This window comes from Chiloscyllium plagiosum, chromosome 22 (genome assembly GCF_004010195.1).
Source record: "Chiloscyllium plagiosum isolate BGI_BamShark_2017 chromosome 22, ASM401019v2, whole genome shotgun sequence".
In the NCBI taxonomy this organism is placed as follows: Eukaryota; Metazoa; Chordata; class Chondrichthyes; order Orectolobiformes; family Hemiscylliidae; genus Chiloscyllium; species Chiloscyllium plagiosum.
The window spans coordinates 17,285,574-17,311,751 of NC_057731.1; the positions used below are offsets into that span (position 1 = coordinate 17,285,574).

The following is a 26,178-nucleotide window of genomic DNA, read 5'->3' on the forward strand; positions in this document are numbered from 1 at the left end:
AACAACTCACCAGAACGAAGGACCCAATACCCAGCATGAGCAAAACCAATGTAGTGTACAAAATCCCATGCAAGGACTGCACAAAACACTACATAGGACAAACAGGAAGACAGCTAACGATCCGTATCCATGAACACCAACTAGCCACGAAACGACACGACCAGCTATCCTTAGTAGCCACACATGCAGATGACAGGCAACATGAGTTCGACTGGGACAACACTACTATTATAGAACAAGCCAAACAGAGAACTGCCAGGGAATTCCTAGAGGCATGGCACTCATCCACAGATTCTATCAGCAAACACATCGACCTGGACCCAATATACCGGCCACTGCAGCGGACAGCTGGAGCTGACAACCGGAAGCGGCAGAGACAAACCACTATAAATGCCGGAGGAAACAACATAGAAGCACTTCACAGGAAGCTCCCAAGCACTGAAGATGTCACCTAGACAGGGGACGAAATGTCTGCAACACAAATTCCCAGCTCGGCGAACAGAACCACAACGAGCACCTGAGCTACAAATCTTCTCACAAACTTTGAACTGCACTGCAAGCCTTGATTTTTATGCCCAAGAACTGGAATGGGACTTGGAAACTGAACTATCTGATTCAGAGGCAAAAATGCCTTTGACTGAGCCACAGTAATCCTCAGATTTAAGTTCCTTTATCCACATTTGAGAATTTGAGTCAGTGTTTAAAGATGTACAGTTTGCCAGGATCCATCAATTGAGTTGGAAAGACTTATTTTAAGATGACTGAGTTTGCTTGAGAAGACCTTCAGTCAACAGTATCCTGAGACACACTGCATAAGTTATGCTTATACATTTCAATCTCTTATTGACCAAAAGAATCGTCAGTAATGTTCTTGCATCTTAAACATACCCTCTTGACTAAACTGTTGGTTCTCTGATGTACTATCTGCTTATATGTTTTGGGGTTATATCTTGTATTCTAATACTTTGAGGCATGTCTTCTGATTTCTTTTGCATTGAAAACACTATATAAATCTCAATTATTGCTGATACAAGCTACAAACATAGGCATGTGTTGTTGTTAAAACACTTGACAGTAGGATCAAATGGCAAATAGCATATTTAATAAATATATAACATAGAACATTACAGCGCAGTACAGGCCCTTCAGCCCTTGAACTCCAGCTGAACATTTCCCATCAACCACCACCCTGTGACTTCTTTCAGCTAGTCAATTTCTGATCCAAACCATTAAATCATCCTCAATCCCATGCCTCCATACTTTGTGCAATAGCCTACTGTTGGGAACCTTATCAAATGCCTTACTAAAATTCATACACACTACATCAACTGCTTTACCCTCATCCACCTGTTTGGTCACCATCTCAAAGAACTGAATAATGTTTGTGAGGTACAACCTAGCCTTCATAAAACTGTGTTGACTATACCTAATCAACTTATTCCTCTCTAGATGATTATAAATCCTACCTCATATAAACTTTTCCAACACTTTACCCACAACCGAAGTAAGGCTCATTGGTCTATAATTACCAATTGTCGCTACTCCCCTTCTTCAACAAGAGGACAACATTTGCTACCCTCGAGTCTTCTGGCACTATTCCTGTAGACAATGACAACATAAAGATCAAAGCCAAAGGCTGTGCAATCTCCTCCATGGCTTCCCAGAGCATCCTGTGATAAATCCCATCTGGCCCAGGAGATTTATCTATTTTCACACTTTCCAGAACTGCTAACACCTCCTCCTTGTGAACCTCAATCCCTTCTAGTCTAGTAGCCTGTACCTCAGCATTTTCCTCGACAACATTGTCTTTTTCCAATGTGAATACTGATGAAAAATATACATTTAGCACTTCCCCTAACTCCTTGGATTCCATGCACAACTTCCCACTGCTATCCTTGATTGGCCCTAAGCTTTTGCCTGAAACATTGATTTTCCTACTCCTCGGATACTGCCTGACCTGCTGTGCTTTTCCAGCACCATTCTAATCTTGACTCTAATCTCCAGCATCTGCAGTATCCTCTTCTGCCTAATCTTTCTCCAGTCATTCTTTTATTCCTGATATACCTATAGAAAGCCTTAAAGTTTTTCTTGATTCTACCTGTCAATGTTTTCTCATGTCCCCTCCTGGATCTTCTTAGCTCCCTCTTTAGGTCTTTCCTGACTAACTTGTAACTCTGCAGCACCCTAACTGAGCTTCACGTCTCATCCGAACATAAGCCGCCTTCTTCCTCTTGATAAGAGATTCAACTTCTTTAGTAAATCCTGACAGATACATAGTTATCAAGGACACACAATAGCTGTTCCTTGAATGTTTCACATTTCAATTGTGCCCATTCCCTGCAGTTTCCTTCCCTATCCTATGCATCCTAAATTAGATTACTTACAGTGTGGAAACAGGCCCTTCGGCCCAACAAGTCCACACCGACCCGCCGAGGCGCAACCCACTCATATCCCTACATTTACCCCTTTAACCTAACACTACGGGCAATTTAGCATGGCCAATTCACCTGACCCGCACATCTTTGTGACTGTGGGAGGAAACCAGAGCACCCGGAGGAAACCCGCAGACACGGGGAGAATGTGCAAACTCCACACAGTCAGTCGCCTGAGTCGGGAATTGAACCCGGGTCTCTGGCGCTGTGAGGCAGCAGTGCTAACCACTGCGCCACCGTGCCGCCCACAATCTTGTCTAATCGCATCATAATTGCCTTTCCCCAACAATAAATCTTGCCCTGCCATATATACCTATCCTTTTCCATCACTAAAGTAAATGTAATGGAATTGTGGTCACTATCACCAAAGTGCTCACCTACCTCCAAACCCAACACCTGACCAGGTTCATTACCCAGTACCAAATCCAATATGGCCTTGTCCTTTGTTGGCTGTTGACATACTGTGTCAGGAAACCATCCTGACACATTGGACAAAAACTGACCTATCTAAAGTACTGAAACTATAGTATTTCCAGTCAATGTTTGGAAAGTTAAAAAACCCCATAACAACTACCCTGTTACTCTCACTCCTATCCAGAATTATCTTTGCTATGCTTTCCTCTACATCTCTGGAACCAGAGGCCTATAGAAAACTCCCAACAGGGTGACCTCTCCTTTCCTGTTTCTAACCTCAGCCCATACTATCACAGTAGACGTGTCCTCAAACGTCCTTTCTGCCATCATAATACTGTCCTTGACTACTGTCCCTGCCACACCACCCCCTCTTTTACCACCTTCTATGTTCTTACTGAAAGATCTATATCTCGGAACCTGCAACAACCATGCCTGTCCCTGCTCTATCCATGTCTCCAAACTGGCCACCACATTGAAGTCCCAGGTCGCAACCCATGTTGCAAGTTCATTCACCTTATTCCGGATGCTCTTGGCATTGGAGTAGACACACTTCAAACCGCCTTCCTGATTGCCGGTGAACTCTTGTGACCTTGAAACTTCATTTCTGACCTCACTACTTTCAACCTCCTGTATACTGGAACTACAATTTAGGTTCCCAACCTCTGCTGAATTATTTTAACCCCTTCCGAAGAGAATTAGCAACTTTCCCTCCCCCCCAGGATATCGGTACCCCTTTGGTTCAGGTGTAGAACATCTTGTTTGTGGAGGTTCCACCTACCCCATAAGAACCCAAATTATCGAGGTATCCGAAACCGTCTCTCCTGCACCATTCCTGTAGCTACTTGTTCAACTCCTCTATCTCCCTGTTCCTCGCCTCGCTAACATATGGCACGGGCAACAAACCAGAGATAACAAATATGAGATGGGAGAGTTTATTATGTGTCAATTATTTTGTATTTGAAATATTTTTCAAAGAATGGTTATGGGATGTGTGTATTGCTAACTAAGCCAGCATTTATTACTTATCCCTAGTTTACTCTGATTTACACTGCTTATTTTCCTCACACATCTGCCAGCCACATTGGAAGTCCCCACAATGTGTAGCTTACATGTGCATCCTCAATGGAGATTAAATTTTGGCAATAACATTCCAGATCATAGACCATTTGAAAGGATGATCCTTTGCAAGCTAAAAGCGAAGTTTATAATTAATTAACATAACCAGCCTTATCCATTTTGAAGTCAAACCTTAGATGGCCTCAAATCTTCTATGGCAAGGTGCTTGTACAATTATCTGCTCTTCAGTTCATTTGTATACAAGCAGGTTCTTTGGAAACTTGAGCAGTAAATCATGTGTGGTTGGAGGGAGGATTGTTCTGGCAGTATCTGGGGTTGAAGTTTCTGGCACTATAGTTTAAGACCATCCAGACACCCATTCACTTGCTACAAACTAGGGGCATCACTGGAACCTGTTATCACTCAACATTAACTATCACCCCTCCCTGAAATTCCGGATGCTCTTGGCATTGGAGTAGACACACTTCAAACCGCCTTCCTGATTGCCGGTGAACTCTTGTGACCTTGAAACTTCATTTCTGACCTCACTACTTTCAACCTCCTGTATACTGGAACTACAATTTAGGTTCCCAACCTCTGCTGAATTATTTTAACCCCTTCCGAAGAGAATTAGCAACTTTCCCTCCCCCCCAGGATATCGGTACCAACCATCAAAAATGGTTTGCCAACCATCAAAAATGGCTCCCTGCTGTGAGAAACGAAGCTCACTCACTTCAATAATTTCAGTCCGAGACAAGATCTGAATCAGTAGTGTCATTTATTTCGCTCTTGCAAGAGGGGTGTGGTGTCTACTGGGTACAAAGACAGTCACACACACACACACACACTGAATTCAACTAATACACAATATTTATGTAATTTGTTCCTATTATCTGCTCCCCTGTTTACAGCTCCCACTTCTCTAAGACCAGCGCCCATTACTCTTGTTTATTTCTTGCCTTATCCAGCCTTGTCTATGACAAAATGCTTATATCTGGCCTCACAAGGCTGTTTGACCACATCCTGCTGTGGTCCATTGTTCGGTATATCCTCCTTCACTACCATCTGTTTCCCTTACTTGTTATGACCTTATGACATCATGACTTCTTGATTGTGGTTTGTTCTTGGTTTTGCAGAAGCGGGAAATAGATGCTTATAACTACTGTTTGTACAGGCATATCTACCATAACCTCCTCCCCTCACAGCATCTTATCTATTTGTCTGTAACATCTACCATTGTTTGCAGGCACATTTCATTCTTGTATGCACATTTTAGCTAATACAAAAACAGTTATGTATTTCCTTCATATAGTTTTCATTCTTGTTGACTCAGCTGTTAGTTGAAACAATTATATACTGGTGTGAGTTCATTTACCTTGCATAAGTAATTATGATTGCAGAAGTAACACTACTTTACCTATATCCCACAATTTCTCCCTTTTTCTTTAATTATCATTTGTTACATTCTGCATTTTTCTTATATTTCGCTTCCAAATTGACGAGCATTTTACCCAAAATTTCATTTATTTTGGAAATCTCCCCGAAGTCACTTATTCCTTCATTGTTTAACAGTCTCTCTGATTGCTGTTTAGGGACATTTGTTTCATTAAGGCTGTCTCAATCAGTCTTTGGGTGAGTCCTCGTATACAGGGTATGATACAGCAACCAATGGCTACCAATACCCTGGCTACTACTATCAGGGAAGTAAGGATGGAGACTACCACTCCCTTCCATTTTCCAAACTATGATTCAAGCCATTCCGTGAGAGATGTGTCTACTCCTGAATTTGCAGCCAGTTCCTCTGCTAAGGTAGTCAGTCCCCTTAAGGCCCGAGTAATTGAATCTTCAGGTGCAGTGTTATTAAGAATAAGGTACAACAGCTTCCTCCTAACATCACCCTTTTTCCGCTAAAATCATATCAAGGGCCATTCTATTTTCCCATGCCATCCTACTTGTCACATCAAGCTGTTCTGATATTCCTTTAACTGCATCTTTTGTATAATTTATAAATCGCTGTTAATTATAGAAAATTTAATTTATCCAATGTAAATTTTTATTAATTGTTACCCACCAAAAGAGAGCTGGCTCAAAGCTTGCTGCAATCTGGTTACCCCCCTAGGGACTCCTACAGGATCGAGATAAATCCTGTCATCAAAAGAAGTGTCTAACAGTGATCTCTTACTGCTTCCTTTTTCTCTACTATCTTTTCCTTCTCAAATGCCAGGGTAAATGGAATTGCCAATTGTACAATTGCACATATCCATCTCCAATCCGGAAGTAGGGCGGGTCTCAATATTTTGCCTCCACAGTACCACAACAGATCCGCTCGGGGAACCTTTAGTGCTGAGTAGTTCCCTCCCTTGTCCGTTTCGGTGACATTCTTAATCTCTACATAATTTCAGCTCCCCCAAGTCTCTGGACCGATTTGTACCTCGTCTACACACACATGACGTGTGATTTCTGACTGCGGCTGAAAACGGAAGTGGGGATGTGCTTTTAAGTCTTTCTTCTCCAAGGAAGGGAACATCAGAGATAGGGAGGTACAATTTCTATCATTCAATGCAGTCTTATCCTGGTACAGGGCTATCATACATTTCATGCCCTTTCTGTCTCACTTCCACCCGAGCGGAAAGGGAACCACCTGGGCCACTGGTCTACCAGAAGCACATGCGTAGCAATTGCTCTTGTTCTGACCTTTTACAGTATACTTTAACCATTCAACCCAGGAATTTGCATCCCCATATCCAGTTTCTATTTCGATGGTCTGTTTCAAGTCCTTTACCTCTATAATTTTTACTACTTTAGGGTCATCGGGAGGGGTGAAAGGTTGTATCTTATTATCCAGTAGTTCTGCCCGTTTTCCCTTTCCTTCGCTACTTCGAAAACAACAGCATGAGAAATCATTCTCGTTTGCTTTCATTTCTATCCCAAATGTTTCATTAATTGTACCTGACAGGTGCCTCCTCCCCCACCCCCCACCCCAGAGTTGCTTCGTGCCCTGTAGTTTTCTTTATCGTTAGGTATATTGGGTTACACTTTTTATCGGGACAATCGAGAGCTGGTCAGAAGGGGGCCTGGTGTACTGTGACGAGACCATTATACCAGTACCATCACCGAGGCCATTCCCATAGGACTTAAGATGTATCTCTGAGCTCCGGTACTGTCTCTGATTATCTACATCCCCACAATTTACTAAGTTGCATGCATCAGGTCTATTACTTGCGGATTATCAGACTCAAGAACTGTTAATAACACATATGAAAATAATGTTTGACAAAATCCAAATATTAAGAGAGCTTGTATCATAACCCTAAGCATCCCCAGCATTATAAAAATCATGCTGAAGCACCAAAAGACTTAATATACAATCCCATAGAAATAACCCCATGCTCGCGTCACCACTGTATAATCGGTTACTCAGTCTCTTTAGTCTGAGTTCCAGTGGTTCTTGTGTTGATTCGGCTGTCCAGACTTCTTCCTCAACTGGAGATTCCACTGGCCCTTTGATCCGAGTGTAGTGAGTCCAGCCTTTCTCCGCCGTCCTTATTGCCGTTTCGGTAGTCAAAAGAGCCTGAAACGGCCCTTCCCAGTCCGGTTGCAATCTAGTCTCTGTCCATGATTTTACTAAGACCCAATCTCCCGGTCGAATCGAATGAACAGCGGGGCGGAGTCTGTGCCAATAAACCCTATTTCCTGAGGAAAGACAAAGAGGAGGACAAGCCCACTATATACTTCTTTAAGAACAAATCTTTAGTTTCTGGGATTGGCAGTGGCCAGAGATTCAGGCTAACACAATCGATTTATTGTAAATATTAATTATTAATTATATATTATATAAATATAAAAATCATTATCTGTAATTCAGGGTGGAAACGCAACAAATGACCAAAACATTTTTAAAACTGTAATTGCGCAATTCTATTTGTTTATCAGTCACTTGTGACTTCTCATTCTGTTTCTGTAATTATTTTGCACGAGCACATTTATTTTTAAGACCCTCAACAGATTTCATAGCACCATTTGCAGTTAATTCAATCCCCAATTTGGTGGCAGTATCTTGTCATGAGCGCAAAACTGCTTCTTCGTGCCTCTCATCACAAAACTGTTGCCATAATCCAATTAACTCTTTCGTTCCCGCTGCCTTGGGCCTAAATTTTAACGATGACCTTGCTGCCTCCATATTGACTAGGAAAACTACGTCCTCTTTATAAAGTCCCATCTTTAAATTTATCAAGGGTTCCTGGTGGGCCCCTGGGTGCAGGAACCCCTGACACCCCTATTTTTCATCAAGGTTCATAAACGGTACTGCCTTTACTTCCTTTACTTCCTTTTTCAGATCTGGACACTCTCTCTTAAAGTGACCAGTCCTTTCACAGTAACAACATCCGGCCTGTGAGGAGTTCCACTTCAATCCTTGTTCCTGTCCACCAGACCCCTTAACATCTCCTCCTTAACCATTCCGGTTTCTTTCTCCTTTTAATTTTGTCCCTTTTCTTTATTATCTCATCAACCGTGGCTATCATTATTTTTGCCTTTTGTTTCTACTTCTCATGTTACATTGCCAGATCAATTGCTGACCTGATTTAACCAACTGAACAGCCTTAGGGCCACCTAATGGCCGTTCTTCATCACCCAATGTTTTGTTTAGACCTTGAACATTTTTTTTTAAGAAGTATTGCAATATTTCTTGCTCCCTATAACTTCAAATACCAATTCATCAATTTATGCTTGTCTAACTTTAAAGCCTGTTTCTAACTTGTAAATATATATTTATATATTATAAATTCATTTATTCAGTATTCAATATTTAAAATGTAAAATGCATACAGTTCCCAACTTTGAAATCCACTATAATTACCCAGTTTTAGTTCCTTAATTTAAATCCAAAATTAGTTTTCTTAAGTAGTCCTGACCAATCATTGCTCAATTACAATTCTATAGGCTGTGAAATAATCAGAGCTACCTTAAAAGGGTTTGTCTATTCAAGTTAGAAAAAAAGACTTCTAACGCATGAATAATGGCTGAATCCAAGGTCACAGATATTAACCATAGGATTTTTAAAAAATATTATAATCTAATGTTGAACTGACACTTCAACTGTCCTCCATAAATCACTTTTATGTAAGGATAAAAGAAATTAGTTAGAAACTGATAGTAAGGCAGTCATGACCTGTAAAAAGAACAGGAGTTAACATTTTATTGTAAGGATAAAAGAGATTAGTTAGAAACTGATAGTAAGGCAGTCATGACCTGTAAAAAGAACAGAATTTAACATTTTATTTCATAATCACTGTGAAATCCTTAACCTTAAAAGAAATCATGTTAAGTTTCCATAATAAAAATCAGATTCAAAACAGTCCCGGATCTCAAGCTCCAAGGAACAAAACACAAACATTCAATCACCAACAAACAAATGTGCATTCAAACCAATTCACAAAGGGTTAAACTTTCCATTAGTTGTACAGCTCTTTTCTCTATCTCTCTCTCTCACACACATCGTATCTCATAGGCACTTTCTGAGCTTCCCGCAACAACACCTCTAGGTGCTCCTCGCTTCACCCCTCTATCTTTTGAATATTTTTCTGGATGTCTGGCCATGATTTAGTTACAAAGTGTACTCTCAGTAGCCCTCCAGCTACTAGCCCTTCCGACTTGAAGCATAGTCTGATTCCTCCTGACTGTAGGGCTGTTTTTCATATCCGTATAAATTCAAATATTTACAAACCCAGTCTTCGTCCAACTCGTACTTTGGCCAAAAGACGGCAGGACGAAGAATGGATTCCTTAGTCTATATAAAGCAACAATATTTAATCATCTTTTTCCTATCTCTTTTTCCCTTGTACAAGTATTATTTTTCCAATTCCACAACATCCTGCCCAACTGAGTTTATGGAGATATGTTGAAAAGGACCCCCCCTCCATTTCCATTGCCTTTTTCTTTTGTTTTCCCGGAGGCTTTTTCCTTTCCCACGGCACAGCCCATATTGAGTTCCTTCGTTAGTCCCTTATTAACTACTAAAACTCAATCCCGGCCACCAAGGCAGCACTTAAAAGTCAATTTTCTTACCTTGGCCCGTGCACAGAGTTGAAAAATGTGTTGCTGGAAAAGCGCAACAGGTCAGGCAGCATCCGGCATCTGCAGTCCTCACTTTCTCTCTGTGCACAGAGTTGCCTGGCCCCTTTTTGCCGTATTTTCTATCGACCTTCTTTCACTGTCTGATTCAGATGTCTCTCTTGTGGGATTCGTACCAGTCGCCCAAGGGAGCGGACCAAACCGGGACATGAGACCGCTCCTCAATTGGGAATGGGATGCATCTTCCGTGTCCAGGGCCAGCCACTCTCCCTGGTGATGGAAGAATATCCCGGACGGCTCCCAATTGTGAGAAACGAAGCTCACTCACTTCAATAATTTTAGTCCGAGACAAGATCTGAATCAATAGAGTCATTTATTTCGCTCTTGCAAGAGGGGTGTGGTGTCTACTGGGTACAAAGACAGTCACACACACACACACTGAATTCAACTAGTACACAATATTTATGTAATTCATTCCTATTCTCTCCTCCCATTGCTCCCCCCCGTTTACATATCCCACTTCTCTAAGACCGGCGCCCATCACTCTTGTTTATCTCTTGCCTTATCCGGTCTTGTCTATGACAAAATGGTTATATCTGGCCTCACAAGGCCATTTAACCACATCCTGCTGTGGTCCATTGTTAGGTATATTCTCCTTCACTACCATCTGTTTCCCTTACTTGTTATGACCTTATGACCTCATGACTTCTTGATTGTGGTTTGTTCTTGTTTTTGCAGGAGCAGGAAATAGATGCTTGTAACTACTGTTTGTACAGGCATATCTAACTTAATCCCCTCCCCTCACAGCACTTTATCTATTTGTCTGTAACATCTACCATTGTTTGCAGGCACATTTCATTCTTGTATGCACATTTTAGCTAATACAAAAACAACTATGTATTTCCTTCACATAGTTTTCATTCTTGTTGACTCAGCTCTTGGTTGAAACAATTATACACTGGTGTGAGTTCATTTACCTTGCATAAGTAAATATGATTGCAGAAGTAACACTACTTTACCTATATCCCACACTGCTTTAATGATGTCTCATTGGAGCATTTGCTCTAGGTTGTTTCGAGATAGGATGACATGATAGCTCAGTAGTTAACACTTCTGCCTCACTGCACAGGAGGCTCTGGTATGATTCCACCCTGGGCTGACTCTGTTGGTGTTTGCTTATTCTCCCTACGTCCGCATGGATTTCTTCAGGTGCTCTGGTTTCCCCCCACAGTGTAGAGATGTGCAGATTAGGGTGATTGGCCATTCTAAATTGCCCATAGTATTTAGGGATGTGCAGGTTAGGTGGATTAGTCATGGCAGGGTTACAGGGATAGGGTAGGAGAGGTAAGTCCTTGGAGGGTCAGCGTGGGTTCAATGAGCGGAATGGCCTGCTTCCATACTGTAAGGATTCTATGATTCTCTGAGACAGGAGATCTTCTTTCATTCTCAAAGGAGGTAAACCACTCCCATCAAACACAGGTAGGCCTAGACTCCGATCACGTCTGAAACCAATGCATTTAGTTGGTATCAGTACAGCTGGCCTCAATGCAAGAAGAGAATTAAGAGCCTCCTGTGCTCCACAAAGATAAGTGCCACCAACATCTCATTGCAACCTCAAACTCATAAGACCATCTCTTCGTCCAACTCTGAGGCAACTGTGCAGCCAGTTCACACAGACTTGGTAATCACACGATCACATACGTCATGTGCATTGAAGGGTTTAGACCTCCTTAATGCTGATAATATTCTGCCCTTTCTTGAGAATTGTGCTTCCTACTTGCTAGCTGGCAGGGATCATCACCTGGCAGAGCTCTGCATACACATTAAGTGCTCATGTACACACTCCCAACATACTCAACCTTTCTGTTTGTAGGACAAGCCAGCACACAACTGAAAGGGGAAGATCTGGACTACCAGAGATCTTGATTATATCCAATTTCCATTGCATTCAAGAGAGACGTGGTCCACTTGTTGTGTGTGGGCCATGACCCAGCTGGGTCAATGGAGTAGTTGGCATGTGGGAAGCTTGTGAACTATGTTGTTGTTTACTCTTCTCAGACATGCAGCCGTTCTTTCATGTTCCTATCCATAAAGGGGTTAGTCTTCTTCACTTTCTAGTTGTCTCCTTTATCTTCCACAGGTATGAACAGTCAACAGACAACGAAATAGAAGAGGTCTCAGAGGCTGTCCACCCCAAGTACATCTGTGGATGAAGCCTGTAACATCTCACAGCATTCACCAGAAAATTGTTCAGCTATGCTCTCCACCAGTACAGAAACTTTCATCTCAGTGTGTACCTTAGTTGAACTAAATAGTTGTGTGTAAATTATCACAAGCTACCTTTAATTTGGCTACTTATCAAGAAATCTCACAGACGTCTAAATACTGAAGCAAGTACTTAACTTTATTGCGTTTAGCAACCAAAATAAGAACCCGTCAAGTAAGCAAGTTAAGCCTGACAACTTAGCTATAACCCCATTAATGATGGAGTTTAGCTATGAATCCAAACAACAGCATCTGTCTCTGAATGTATGGCATTCAGTCCTTATGGAGTGTGATCCTGTAATGTTCTGCTGCTGAAGAATCTTGAAGTTGAATTCTTATAGGATTTTTTGTGTTATGAAGTTTTTGATGTGACGTTACTGATGACCCTTTAGATTCATTAGATCCACAACATTGATTATGCTCTGAAGTCATTAAGTCTGTAGCTTGCCTTATCAGGAGTAACTTCTCAGATCATTTTTACATTCAATGTTAGTTGTTGATCAAAGTTACAGCTTGTCCTGCCATTAACTCCTTCAACCAGGGCATTCCTTATGCAAACAATTGCCCATTTGTTACAATGCAGCAAATTATCAAGTAGTTGTTACCTCTCTTTCAGGAAACAGTAATTTTATGTCGCTTCAATTCCTTCCCATGGATGGTTAATTAACATGCTGCCTTGAATTCCTTTATTCTCCTTATCCCTTTCATCTCAGAAAACTGTTTATTCCAGAAAGAGTTATTGGTAATTCTTTCAATTCCAGAGCAGTTATTTAAATTCTGAAGTTTACAATATTTTTAGGCAAACAATCTGGTGAGCACATCACTGACAAGTGTCCAGAGTCAAAGAAACTGCCAAATCCTGGCACTCAGAAGACTGTTAGAGATCAGGTGCCTGCTGAGCCTAATATAGAAGACATGCTTCTGTACTCAGCCATAACTGAAATGCTCGACCTCAGAGACAGGCAGGGATGTCATGGGCAAAAATAGAGGAGCAATTCTATCTTCTATCAACTGTGATAGCTCCATCATGTGAGCACTTAGCTGCCTTCATGGAAAGGGTGGCTATTGCCTTGGAGACTCAGATCCAGCAAACATTTAGTCACTGCAGATATGCACTCAGACCTGCACTGCATCACTCTAGCCATGAGTATTCAGCATGAATGGCAGGAAGGGGGCAAGGCACTTCAAACTCATATCAGGTGTTGCATCTCAAGGAGACAGAGTCGTGTCAGCAGGCACTCACAAACATGAGTGACAGGCTGGCACCCTCGGAGCTTTATCACAGGACTTTTGAGAGGTTCCCTGCCCCTCCACCTTTCCTCTGCCAGTGACTCCAATTGTTTGAAGCACATCAGTCCAAGGAGGGAGACTGTCACCAGCCTGAAGGTCTCTGGGCACCAAGGCCACAGCACACATCTACCAAAGTATTCATAGCCAGCAGGACATGCCAATCAATAGGGTTCCCCAGGTCCAGCTGTGAATGTTGACCCATATGTAAGCATAGTGGTAAGTAAAAAAAAAATTCTTTTGAGACTACCTCAATGGCACGAATGTTTGGTTGATGTAAAGAAATATAATACCTGTGAATATGTAAACTTGTTAACCATTTCATTGTTCTAACTTTTCAGGTAGTCTTGTTCCCCTTTTAAGTCCCTCCCTGGTTGTCTAAAATGAAAGCCATGTAGCATCCTCCCCATTACATAGAGATGTTGCCCTTCCCTCAGGACACCATTTATTGTCTTGCTACATCAACATTATATGTACCTGTACTTTCTCTCATATCCAAGTGAATTGTGGACCTAACATTTGAGTGGTGCAGTCAAAGCTGTAAAGCTGGTGTTCAGGGCACACACATTGTCCATTCAGTTCAATGGCAGGAAATTGAACATAGGATAACTCTATACCAGGTCCCACATACACAATTCATGAAAGTCATGCTGAGAAGTGACAAGCATTTGTAAGGCTGCAGGATTGTATTCATACCTAAGTGATGACTCTCACCATTTCTTGTGGGAGATAGTGGGGAAGTGTTAGCATTTGTAAAACACAGGATGCTAAGAGAATGCCCAGATATTGCAACAGTAGTTATAGGATTCTTAATATTCTATAGGGCTGCAGGACTGTGTATATGGAGAGAGAGAGAAAGACAGAATGGCACTAATTTGGCATCAGGCAGAATGTCACAGCCTTGGGGAGGTTTCCTTAAGATGAATGCTTGTTAACCAGCCTTCTGTTTAATGGAGGGGTAGTCCAGAGTATTGAAACCTTCTATAAGCCCCTGTAATGCCACTCATGGGGGTCTCACAATTTTACAGCTACAAGTGTACTGCAGAGTCTCGGGGTCTCTCAGATATGTTTTCTGCTTCAGTTATCACATCACAAGCAGGTAGAAGAGTAACTTTATTTTTATTCCAAATGAGTGCAAAATGAAATGGCTCTCAGTCAATAAGTTATATTGAATAGCAGATTATCAGTTAGCTAGTCTGTAATGGAAATGTCCCTATAGCTCAGTCCCACTGGAAATGGATAGCTATGAATTTTTCACATGCCTCCTTGACTCTGTTGTCCTGTTGTCACTCAAAATTTGTGAGTGGATGCCTGTGAGATTTCATAGAAGTCCCCAGTGGCTGTCTGAAATGGTCTAGTGGCATAGAAATGAAAGGTCACCATCACTGTCAAGGCAACTGGGATGGGATTCCACTTTATCCAAGAGATCACAGATGCTCATTCACTAGTTGTCAAATGTAGGAGATAATCTCTTGGGGCATTCATGAAGGGCTTTTGCCCAAAACGTCGATTTTTCTGCTCCTTGGATGCTGCCTGACCTGCTATGCTTTTCCAGCACCGCACTCCCGACTCTAATCTCCAGCATCTGCAGTCCTCACTTTTGCTATCCTGACATGATGTTGACATTCACTTTAGATTTAGATTTAGCTTTTATTGTCATGTGTGCTTAAGTACCAAGTACAAGAGTACAGTGAAAAGTATACTATGTCATCATACACAGCGCCATCTTAGGTACAAAGTACCGAGGTACAAAATCATAGTTCCAGAAGTAAATAAAAAAAATAAGTTTGAACTGTTCAGCACTACAGTTGACTTAGTATTAAAAATAGAAAAATAAAGAAGTAATATTAAAAGTCAAACAATACAGTCGTTTCTTAAGCCATGGGCCTGCAAATGCTCCAAGTTGGTCTTTCCCCAAGATGGCTCACTTTCCACTGTGCTGGGCATGCTTTCAAATTTTATACCTGAATTTATAAAAGGTTGATATTTTGTGTAAAAGGGTTTATGTTTGGGACTTGCATTTCTGCATGTACCTGTGTACTCACTGGTTTTAACATGTATATTTGGACTTGACATTCAAACATTTGAACATTTTTAACCTAGTACAATAGTTCTGTGATATTAAAATTCTGTATTCCATGTTTCACTATTTTTTAAACACCTGAAGGCTCATGAGTTAATATTTGTACTTAACACTTTGATATTTTATATATCAACTTTTTAACAATTTGAATTTTAAAAATACTGCTTATACTAATTGTCTTCCTTGTGTTTGAGGAGAAAGGATCCAGCTGAAACATCAAAATTGCGTGATTCTCAAAGTGAAAGTGATGAAATACTTCCATTGCCAAAGCAGGCATTATGGGTAGGTGAAAAATTTTTCTTACCAAATTATCCACACACATTGTCCATTCAGTTCAATGGCAGGAAATTGAACATAGGATAACTCTATACCAGGTCCCACATACACAATTCATGAAAGTCATGCTGAGAAGTGACAAGCAAGTGACTGTTCAAAATAGATTTTTGCAAAGAGACAAAACTGCCATTTCTTTCTGATTGACAGAAAAAAACCCAGCAAACATCCCTGGATTTTATATTTTTAAATGGGATCCATACATTAAGTAAGACAACTGAAATCAGTATTGATTTAGTACCATTTAATGTAATAAAATCTTTAGATCTGCTTCAAACATGAATGTTGTGAAATTAGAGGAAATGACTGAGAGAACAATGAAATGATGGTTTTTAAAACAACGGAAGGAAACAATGTGAGAGAGGCTCAAATAGTGTTGTAAAAGGTGATTCTTACTTGAACGTCTGCCACAAACTGAAGAATGTGTAAGATTAGGTAATTGAACTGGGGAACATTCAAAAAGCATTATAGGACATGGAAGATATTGTGGAGGTAGAGTGGGAAAAGACTAGAGAATTATTTGTATACAAGAATTTTAATTTTAATCCATTGGAGACCAATTCAGCAGATGTAAGCAAGGTGATTCATAAGTTCCAGTCCACAGGCATTGTTAGTTAAATCTATTACTAGGACAAATAGCTTTTAGTCACTCTGCACTGGCACAAACCATACAGCAGAGGTTTCTTGATAAAATTAAGGTAGCTGGGTAAAAGTGTCAAGCACAACAGGAGAAGGCTGCATCCTATTTGACAGTACCCTGCCTCAAGAGTATGTAAGCTTCACTTGGCATTCTAAGATATGTCTGAATAGGTAGTTGTTCCATTTGAGCTTTCCAAGGGTGTAGGAGGCATTTAGCCAATGCTTCAGCTATCATGAAATATGTGGCAGACTTGATGAACTAACTATATCTTTTTCTTCCAGTCAGTTTCATATCTTTGTGTGATGCCTTCAGATAAATCTGTTCTCAAGGATGACTTGATGTATCTACCTATTTGCTACGGCAGGCCACCATGGCAATATAGGCAAAAGTGAGGACTGCAGATGCTGGATTTCAGAATCAAGATTAGAGTGGTGCAGGAAAAGCACAGCAGGTCAGGCAGCATCCGAGGAGCATTCCTAATGAAGGGCTTTTGCCCGAAACATCGATTTTCCTGCTCCTCGGATGCTGCCTGACCTGCTGTGCTTTTCTAGCACCACTCTGATCTTCACTATGGCAATATAGTTTACCTTGACTCTCAAGGTGAAGTTCTCCCTTCACATACGCATCTTGTGGGTTTTCCTTATTAAGTATTTTCTCCCTCCCGGAGACTTCAATTGTTCCAACCCAAATTTCATTTTACTTTAATTTTTGGCCCATCTCACTTTGATTGTTTTAATCCAGAGGCAGTTACGAGCCAAGCAGCTTGCTGTGCGTCTGGAGTCACATGTAGACCAGGCCAGGTAAGGATGGCAGTGCCTCCACTGAAAGACATTAGTAAACAAAATGTGTTTTCCCAACAATGGATTCATGATCATTGACAGACTCTTAATTCTAGATTTTCTCTTAATTCTGCATTTTGGGAAAGCAACTCTTAGCAGGATGTGTACACTTAATGGTAAGGTCCTAGAGAGTGTTGCTGAACAAAGAGACCTTGGGGTGCAGGTTCATAGTTCCTTGAAAGTAGAGTCGCAGGTAGTAGGATAGTGAAGAAGGCGTTTGGTATGCTTTCCTTTGTTGGTTCAGAGTATTGAGTACAGGAGTTGGAAGGTTATGTTGCAGCTGTACAGGACATTGGTTAGGTCACTGTTGGAATATTGCTTGCAATTCTGGTCTCCTTCCTATCGGAAAGATGTTGTGAAACTTGAATGGATTCAGAAAAGATTTACAAGGATGTTGCCTGGGTTGGATGATTTGAGCTATAAGGAGAGTTTGATAAAATCTTGAGTGGCATGGATAGGATAAATAGAGAAAGACTTTTCCCTGCGGTGGGGGAGTCCAGAACTAGAGGGCATAAGGTTTAAGGTGAGAAGGGAAAGATATAAAAGGGACCTAAGTGGCAACTTTTTCACACAGAGGGTGGTACGTGTATGGAATGAGCTGTCAGAGGAAGTGGTGGAGGCGAGTACAATTGCAACATTTAAAAGACATCTGGATGGGTATATGAATAGGAAAGATTTGGAGAGATATGGGATGGGTGATGGCAGTTGGGACTAAATGGGTTGGGATATCTGGTCAGCATGGATGAGTTGGACCGAAGGGTCTGTTTCCATGCTGTACATTTCTATGACTCTATGACTCGATGTCAGTTTCTGTATGGATTCTGTGCCAATGCCTTATCATTTAAAATATGTTTTCTTGCCATTCAGGCCACAATAACCACTTTATCTTGTAATTGTACATATTTGAGACCTATTTTTCAGTGCATTTTCACTATGCATTCCTTCATGTTGGTTACTTCAGATGTGACAAATACTTCTGCATACTTATACTGATAGACCAAGATTATTATGCCATATATATGTTCAGGTAATATTTTTGAAAGATCAAAAGTGGGGATGTGTGGAGGAATCATGTTATCCATGTGGCCAGGTCTGAAGTTTCAGATTGTGGCAAATCATCTAATTCTGTTATATTTTTTAAAAAGTCTATGGGCGAGTGCACACTTATCTCCAAGAGAAAGCTATCCATGATTAACTTCATTTACACTTCAATTTTTCTTGATATATTCCATTTAACTACCAAGATGGGTTATTCTTATCCCCATTTGATATTATGTTGCTTTCTCCCTGTCACTATTCTTTCATTCTAAGTGGGGCATCACATTAATTGCCTCTGCTCATCTGAGAGAGAAGCAGGGCCCAAGTCACCAGACAATGTTATAGTTGTACATTATTTTAGGATTTTCTCTCTCAGATCTCTTGTTTGCATGTTTAACTTGGATGTCTGCCAAAAGTTTGCTTATCTGTATCTGGAACATATAGAACTTTTTATCACAAGGAATGAATTTTGCGCAAAAAGTATAGCTTCTTAAACATAACTTCATACTATTTGCAGAGAAGCTCACTTTTTAAACTCATTTCATCAAACTAGATTTGAATTAGATTACTTACAGTGTGGAAACAGGCCCTTCGGCCCAACAAGTCCACACCGACCCGCCGAAGCGCAACCCACCCAGACCCATTTCCCTACATTTACCCCTGCCCCTAACACTACGGACAATTTAACATGGCCAATTCACCTAACCTGCACGTTTTTGGATTGTGGGAGGAAACCGGAGCACCTGGAGGAAACCCACGTGGACACTGGGTCTCTGGTGCTGTGAGGCAGCAGTGCTAATCACTGTGCCACCGTGCCGCCCACTTCTTTCTTTGTTTTTCTTTTTTTTAGGCCTCGATCAGGAGGACTTAGGCGTCGGAGAAAGCGCTTCTATCTGTGATGCTCTTGCATTACCCCTAGTTTAACACGCTTCTAGTCAAATGTATGGTATGCTCCCACTGTAACAGGTGAACTCTGTGAATACAATTTAATTTTCACAGGGGGAGTCAGGCAAGGTGACCGTGGAAAGCTTGGCCAGATCTGCAGCATCCAAAACTGCCAATGGCTGTGTGTGGTGAATCCTGGCTCCATCCTGTCTCTTTGTAAAGAGGGGGTAACTGGAGTGGTATCAAAGTTCCCCGCACCCCCTCCCTTTTCCAGTTCTTAAGTTCTGAGGACCAATGGGTGGGACGGTGGAGTGCATGTTTGTGCATACCACCTGGGGGTGCTGGCCTTGGATTTCCATTGCTGTCATGACCTGGTCATGGAGGTAGACTGATTTTTTGCATGATTTGTTGCACTGCCACAGCTTCTGGGCAGTGAGGACTGTTGTGTTCCATATGCCTGTGTACTAGTGCTCTGCTCTGTACATTTGGATGAACTCCCTGATTGCCACAGGGTTCCCTGCCTGGGGTTCAGCAAGTGGCTGGTCCAAAGGCTAATGACCTGCAGTGTTTATTCCTGGGCCAGCTGTTGCTGTGAACTACTCACCAGCACGTGTTTTCATCCCTTCCAGCCTAATGTTCCCACCAAGGTGAATGCCTCAGGGCTGGTTAAGGAGTAGGTAGTAGCCTTGCCAATGCCTCCTCTGTGGCTTCGGTATTCTCTATCTCAAAAGTCCAGGAGGGTGTCTATGGGAGAAATTGACATTTCTCCACAGATGACATGAGTAGGCTGGCTGTACCTGCAAGACATGAGAAAGACTGTGTTGCAGCCAGTGGTTAGAAGAGATGTATAATGAATGAGATTGAGAGCAGAATGTGAGAGTGGCAGTGGCATGCAGAGTGATAAGCATTTATTTGGAGGGACATGGGCGTTTATGCTGCTCCTCAGGAATGGTTTCTAACTTCTTCATTGAAGGCAAGGATTCTCTCCTCGTGGTGGTTAAGGATCCAAATGTTGCGAAAATTTCAGCCTTGTTCTGCCCTGTTATGGGCGGTCTTCTCCTGTAACAGCAGAAAACAGCGGAATGAATGAGATAACAGTGGGTGGCACAGCCATTAGTGCTGATACATGTGTGGAACGGTGATGAGGTGTTCTGAAGAGGCAGCGTGCTTGTGGAGGTTAGGGAACAAGATCAAATGAGGGAAGGTATTGCATATAATAATGAGTATGATAGAGCATAAGCCTTGGTGGAAGGAGGGTGCAGTAGCAAAGATAAAAGCTGTCAGGTAGCAAAGAGGATAGTGTGGCACTTACGCTGCCTGAACAGAGAAGATGATTGATATTCTTGTGGCATTGCAAGCCATTCTTCCGCACTCTGGAGGGGCACTTAACCAGGTGTGACCTCAACAGGCTGACAGTGTTTGCCAATATGGTCTCCTGTGCCAGTTTTCCTGTAATAGGACACCTCTCCTCTGGACCACCTTGTTCACCAGGACATCAGATGCATTTTGGAAAATTGCAGTACCATCTTCCCCTTCTCCATCATGTTCTGACTCTGCCCTTAACTGAATAGGGCAGCTTTGGAAAACCAATGCTTGTCTGGAAACATAGTAGCCTTTCAAAGATGACAGATGCAAGGAATGCCATTTTTTGGGTGAATATCCACTGAGAGGTGAGTTATTCTGGGAACTGTGTAATAAGATACAGTGGAAATTGGATGTGAGAGACAGCATAGAGATAAGATAGATAGAATATCGCAAGCGACTTCACTAGTCCTTGCAGACAACAGCTATCAAAACACTCAGTGCCATTCACAATTTAAAGGTTATTTTAAATAAAGTACAACTTTACAGTTAATTCATGTGTAGTGTATCCTGATTTTGGTTTGATTGTTAATTTAAAAGTTATGCAAAGTGAAAACTTGTCCATTACTTTCTTTCTTTGGGATCACATGGTAAGCTTTCTGGTTTATTGGTTTCCATCGAGATAACAAAGAAAGGACAAAAATAATATTTGTTTTAAATTTGTAAGTATATTACACAGAATTTATAAGTGTATTACACAGGATAGAAACAAATCAAATGACCCAACACATCTATGTTGGTATTTGTAATTCATAAGAACTTTCTCTTCCTTAACTTTACTTCATTGTACCAACCTTCTATTTATTTCTGGCATTAAACTTGTATAAGAACTCGGGCTGTAGTTTCTATGTACTACATTATGCATTACATTATATAAGAAATAACAGGTAAGAAATAGGAAATAAAAATCAGTGATAGAAGTAACTTATAGCCTACCGAATAATGTATGAATAGTAGATTAGATTACTTACAGTGTGGAAACAGGCCTTTCGGCCCAACAAGTCCACACCGACCCATTCCCCTACATTTACCCCTTCATCTAACACTATGGGCAATTTAGCATGGCCAATTCACCTAACCTGCACATTTTTAGACTGTGGGAGGAAACCGGAGCACCCGGAGGAAACCCACACAGACACGGGGAGAATGTGCAAACTCCACACAAACAGTTGCCTGAGGCGGGAATTGAACCCGGGTCTCTGGTGCCGTGAGGCAGCAATGCTAACCACTGTGCCACCGCACAGCCCACAAAGTAAGACAGAGCCATAAATCAAAGAATAATCAGAGTTCTGTGAAGAAACTACTATAATAATCCTATACAATTATAATCTTCATGTAGACTGGATGAATCAAAATTGGCAAAGGTGGCTTGAAGAATGAGACCATTCTGTATGGGACATTTTCTTAGATCAGTACATTGTGGAAGCAACTAGGGAACAATTTATTTTAAGGTCTGGTGATATGCAATAGGACATTAATTCACTGCTGTGGTTCTGTGTACTAAATACCATGCAAGGACTGCACTAAACACTATATAGTACAAACAGGAAGACAGCTAACAATCCGCACAGTTGAAACTGACAACCGGAAGCAGCAGGGACAGACCACTATAAACACCGGAGGAAACATCAAAGAAGCGCTTCGCAGGAGGCTCCCAAGCACTGATTATGTCGCCTAGACAGGGGACGAAACGTTTGCAACAAAAACTTCCAGCTCGGCGAACAGAACCACAGCAATGAGCACCCGAGCTACAAATCTTCGCACAAACTTTGAACATTAATTCATGATGTCATAGTAAAGGCAAGTAGAATATTATTTAAAAAGAGAGAGATCACAGAATGCTGCTAAGGATCTAGATGTCCTTGCATGTGAATCACAAAGTTAGCATTTAGGTCCAGCAATTAATTAACAAGTCAAAGAAAATATTTGACCATTATTGCAAGAGAGGTGGAGTAATAAAGTGGGTGACTCTTTCAAGAAGTGGACTTTGGAGAGACCATATCTGAATTATTGTGTACAGTTTTCGTCTCTGAAGGAAAGATATACTTACATTGGAAGCAGTTCAGGAAAGGTTTTCTATGCTATCTCCTGGGGTGATGAGGCTATCTTCTGAGGATAGGTTAGGCAGATTGGGTTAATGCTCATTCGAGATTTAAAGAATAAGAGATGATTGTATCATTTCTCAAGGAACTTGAAAGGGTAGATGCTGAGAGGATGTTTCCTCTTATGAAATTAAGTGTCAAAGTTGAAAACAAGGCTTTTCCAATTAAAATGGCAAGTGTCAAAGTTGAAAATAAGGTTTTTCCAATTAAAATGGACAAGTGAATGAATTTATTTTCTTCGGATTTTTGTTGTCCAGAATTATTTTCTCCAGAGGGCAATGAAAACTGGATTACTGAATATAATCAGGACTGAGTTAGGCAGATGTTTTATCTTCAATAGAGTTGAGGGTTATGGGGATATATAGGTTGGAGAATGGAGTTAAAGCTAGAGTCAAATTAGCCATGATCTTATTGAATAGTGGAGCAGGCTTGATTGGTTGAAAGGCCAATTCCTGCTCCTAGTTCTTATGATTTTATGAAAATATAAAAAGCAACAGGAAGGGTGTTGATGTAGTTTACTAAAATACTATTGACAAAGTGAAGTAGAGAGTTATAATAATTTGGAGCATGCAAAGACTTTATGGCCCATTAAATTTGCTCCACCATTCAGTATGATTATGGCTGATCTCAGGTTTCAAATCTATTTTGCTCTCTTCCACATATCTTTGGTATCCTGACAGTTTGAAACTTGGTGTTATTTCAGTCTTAAATGTATTCAATAATAGTGACTCCATGATCTTCAAACAACCTTTTGAGTAAAGTAATTTCTCCTTATTCAGTTCTAAATAGTCAGTCTCTTATCCTGAGACTGTGCCTCCATGTTTTAGATTCTGTGATCAGCAGAAGTAGTCATTCAGCACTTACCCTATGAAGACCCTTTAGAATTGTACACATTTCAATGAGTTTGCCTTTCATTCTTCTGAACTCCAGAAAATATGGACCTAATTTGCTCAGCCTCTCATTCATGGATGGATAATTTAGTGAAACCTTGCTGTAGTGCCTTCTCTACAAGTATAGCCTTTCATAAATGTAGAGACCAAAACTGCACATAGTATTCCAGATGTTGTCTCACCTTGATTATTATAAGACTTCTCTACCCCTATACTCCAATCTTGTAGCATTTACGCCTTACATGCCATTTATGATCCCAATTGCTTGTTGTACTTGAATGTGTCCTTTCTGTATTCTTTGAATAAACACATCAAAGTCTCTTTGACATCAATACGTACATGTTCCCATCTTTTAAAAATATTTCCATTTGCTATTCTTATGACTAAGTTGAAAAGCTTCACAACTTGATAAGTTAGAGCTTTTTTTAGCAGCTGAAAAAATTAAGTATTACAAGGTTTCAGATTATGAAAATTTATGATTGAATCAATTGTGATAGATTGCTCCACAAGTGAAATAGCTGCAAGAGGAGATAAATTTAACATGATCAAGAAACAATTAAAAATGTCAGAGAAAAGAATCTTTAGATTGTCAATGCTTAGCTTTGAATTTTTGACTACAAGCAGTTTCTGAAGTGGAACCTGAAATGACTCCACAGAGGCCAGTATCCTGTCACCAAGTCACCCTTGATTTATACATGAACAGTCCTTGAGTACAGTATTATCTCATAGAGTTAGGCACCAGAGTGTTTTATGTTCTAACTTAATTAGTTTGTACAGTTTTGGATTATTTGTTACTTTTGTTAGACCTTCGTTGTGTGACTTTTATATCTATCATGTTATTCCAGCCATGTAGTTTTTTTTTGTCATTATCTCTCTACCTTAATTAATTGGATCATAGGTCGTCCCTACACTTGCTATTTAGCTGTTGACACTTCACTTACACTCTGTGTACTTACCTTTTGACATTCTTAATTGCCTGGAATTATCTTACTATTACCTCTCTGCATATAAATTCTGCGGTGTGGCAATGCTGGTATTGGACTGAGCTGGACAAAGTTAAAAATCACACAACACCAGGTTATAGTCCAACAGGTTTATTTGGAAGTACATGCCTTCATAACGCTGTAAACTGATGTTGTGTGATTTTTAACATTATAAATTCACTGTCTGTGTGACTCCCTTCACTTCACCTGATGAAGGAACAGCAGTCTGAAAGTTTGAAATATCAAATAAACCCATTGGACTATTACCTGGTATAGTGTGACTTCTGATTTTGTCCACTCACTGACACCACATAATTTTCATGTCAGTCAGGGCTACCTGACTGGACCAGATTAACAGCCCCAATCAGGGAACCCATGTTCTAGGAGGTTCAGCGAGCTGACTCTGTTACCAAGACTACATTCTTATTTCTTAATTCTTATTCAAGGGAAATGGATTTTTGCTTGAAAAAAAGGAATGTTAAAGGTTATTGGTGGCAAGCAATATGAAAGATGATGGTTTTTAATGTTTAATTTGTGACATGATGCATGTGATTCATATCAATATCATTTATTTTAGAGTTTAGCCTTTAAACTAATGGCATGCGGGTTTTGGTCAATGTATATGAAGGCGTTCAATATCTGACTTATCAATACTTCTAGAGCCATGATTTTAAACGAATATATGTCAGACTGTAGCTGACTGGGAACTCCTGGTATGACAATGGGATTTGTATTGCAAAGGACATAACAAATTAACTGCAACAGCATGGAAAGGGTAAGAACAAAACAGACCCAGATTATTTGAGATCTGAAACATGATCAAATTAGGTCAGATAGGTTAGCTGCAGGGAACTTACATAGACTTTGGGGAAAGTATTATGCTGAAAAAACACAATTTGGCTGAAACTTTTTTAAACTTTCAATGATCAGAACAACGTGCAAGAAAGTCCAAGGTAAAGAGAAAATAACCTTTTTTAAACTGTATGAGACAATAGTGCTAATTTGTTCACAAGTAGATAAAGAAATAGACCCAACCAATCAGTAATCTCATCCAATACAGTGTGAAAGGTTGTTTTCTCTTTGCTGAAAACAAACAATGCTGGAGATCACAGCAGGCAGCATCCATGGAGAAAGAGCAAGCTAATGTTTCAAGTCATGATGATTCTTCATCAGAGCTGCCGATTTCTCTTTACATTTGTATATCTTGCGAATTATTCTAGTGAGTGCAAGATTCAACAAAAAGAAACACAGTAGAGAGTTAATATTTTTCTTAATTCCATATTTTAAAAAAGGAAAAGAATGATCAAGTGTCTTTTAAAGTATTACAAACTTTAAAATATTTCTTAAAGCAAAAAAGGACTGGTAGACAAAAATGCAATTGATTTGAAAGAATGAAATTGAATTTATATACTTAATGTGACAGTGCACTTCCTCAACTTTTATAATTCAAATTGTTTACTGCTGGCTTAGATTTTCTTAATTTCGGAGAGAATGCAG

At 40.5% G+C, this 26,178-nt stretch overlaps 1 protein-coding gene across 1 annotated transcript in view; it reads left to right on the forward strand.

Annotated features, from left to right (window-relative positions):
* LOC122561384 (coiled-coil and C2 domain-containing protein 2A-like) overlaps positions 1-26,178 on the forward strand; it is a 268,528-nt gene that overhangs the window by 20,566 nt on the left and 221,784 nt on the right. Inside the window, exon 3 of the mRNA XM_043713148.1 lies at positions 15,807-15,891. Coding sequence (XP_043569083.1) covers positions 15,807-15,891 — 85 coding nt within the window. The remainder of the gene's footprint in view (positions 1-15,806; positions 15,892-26,178) is intronic.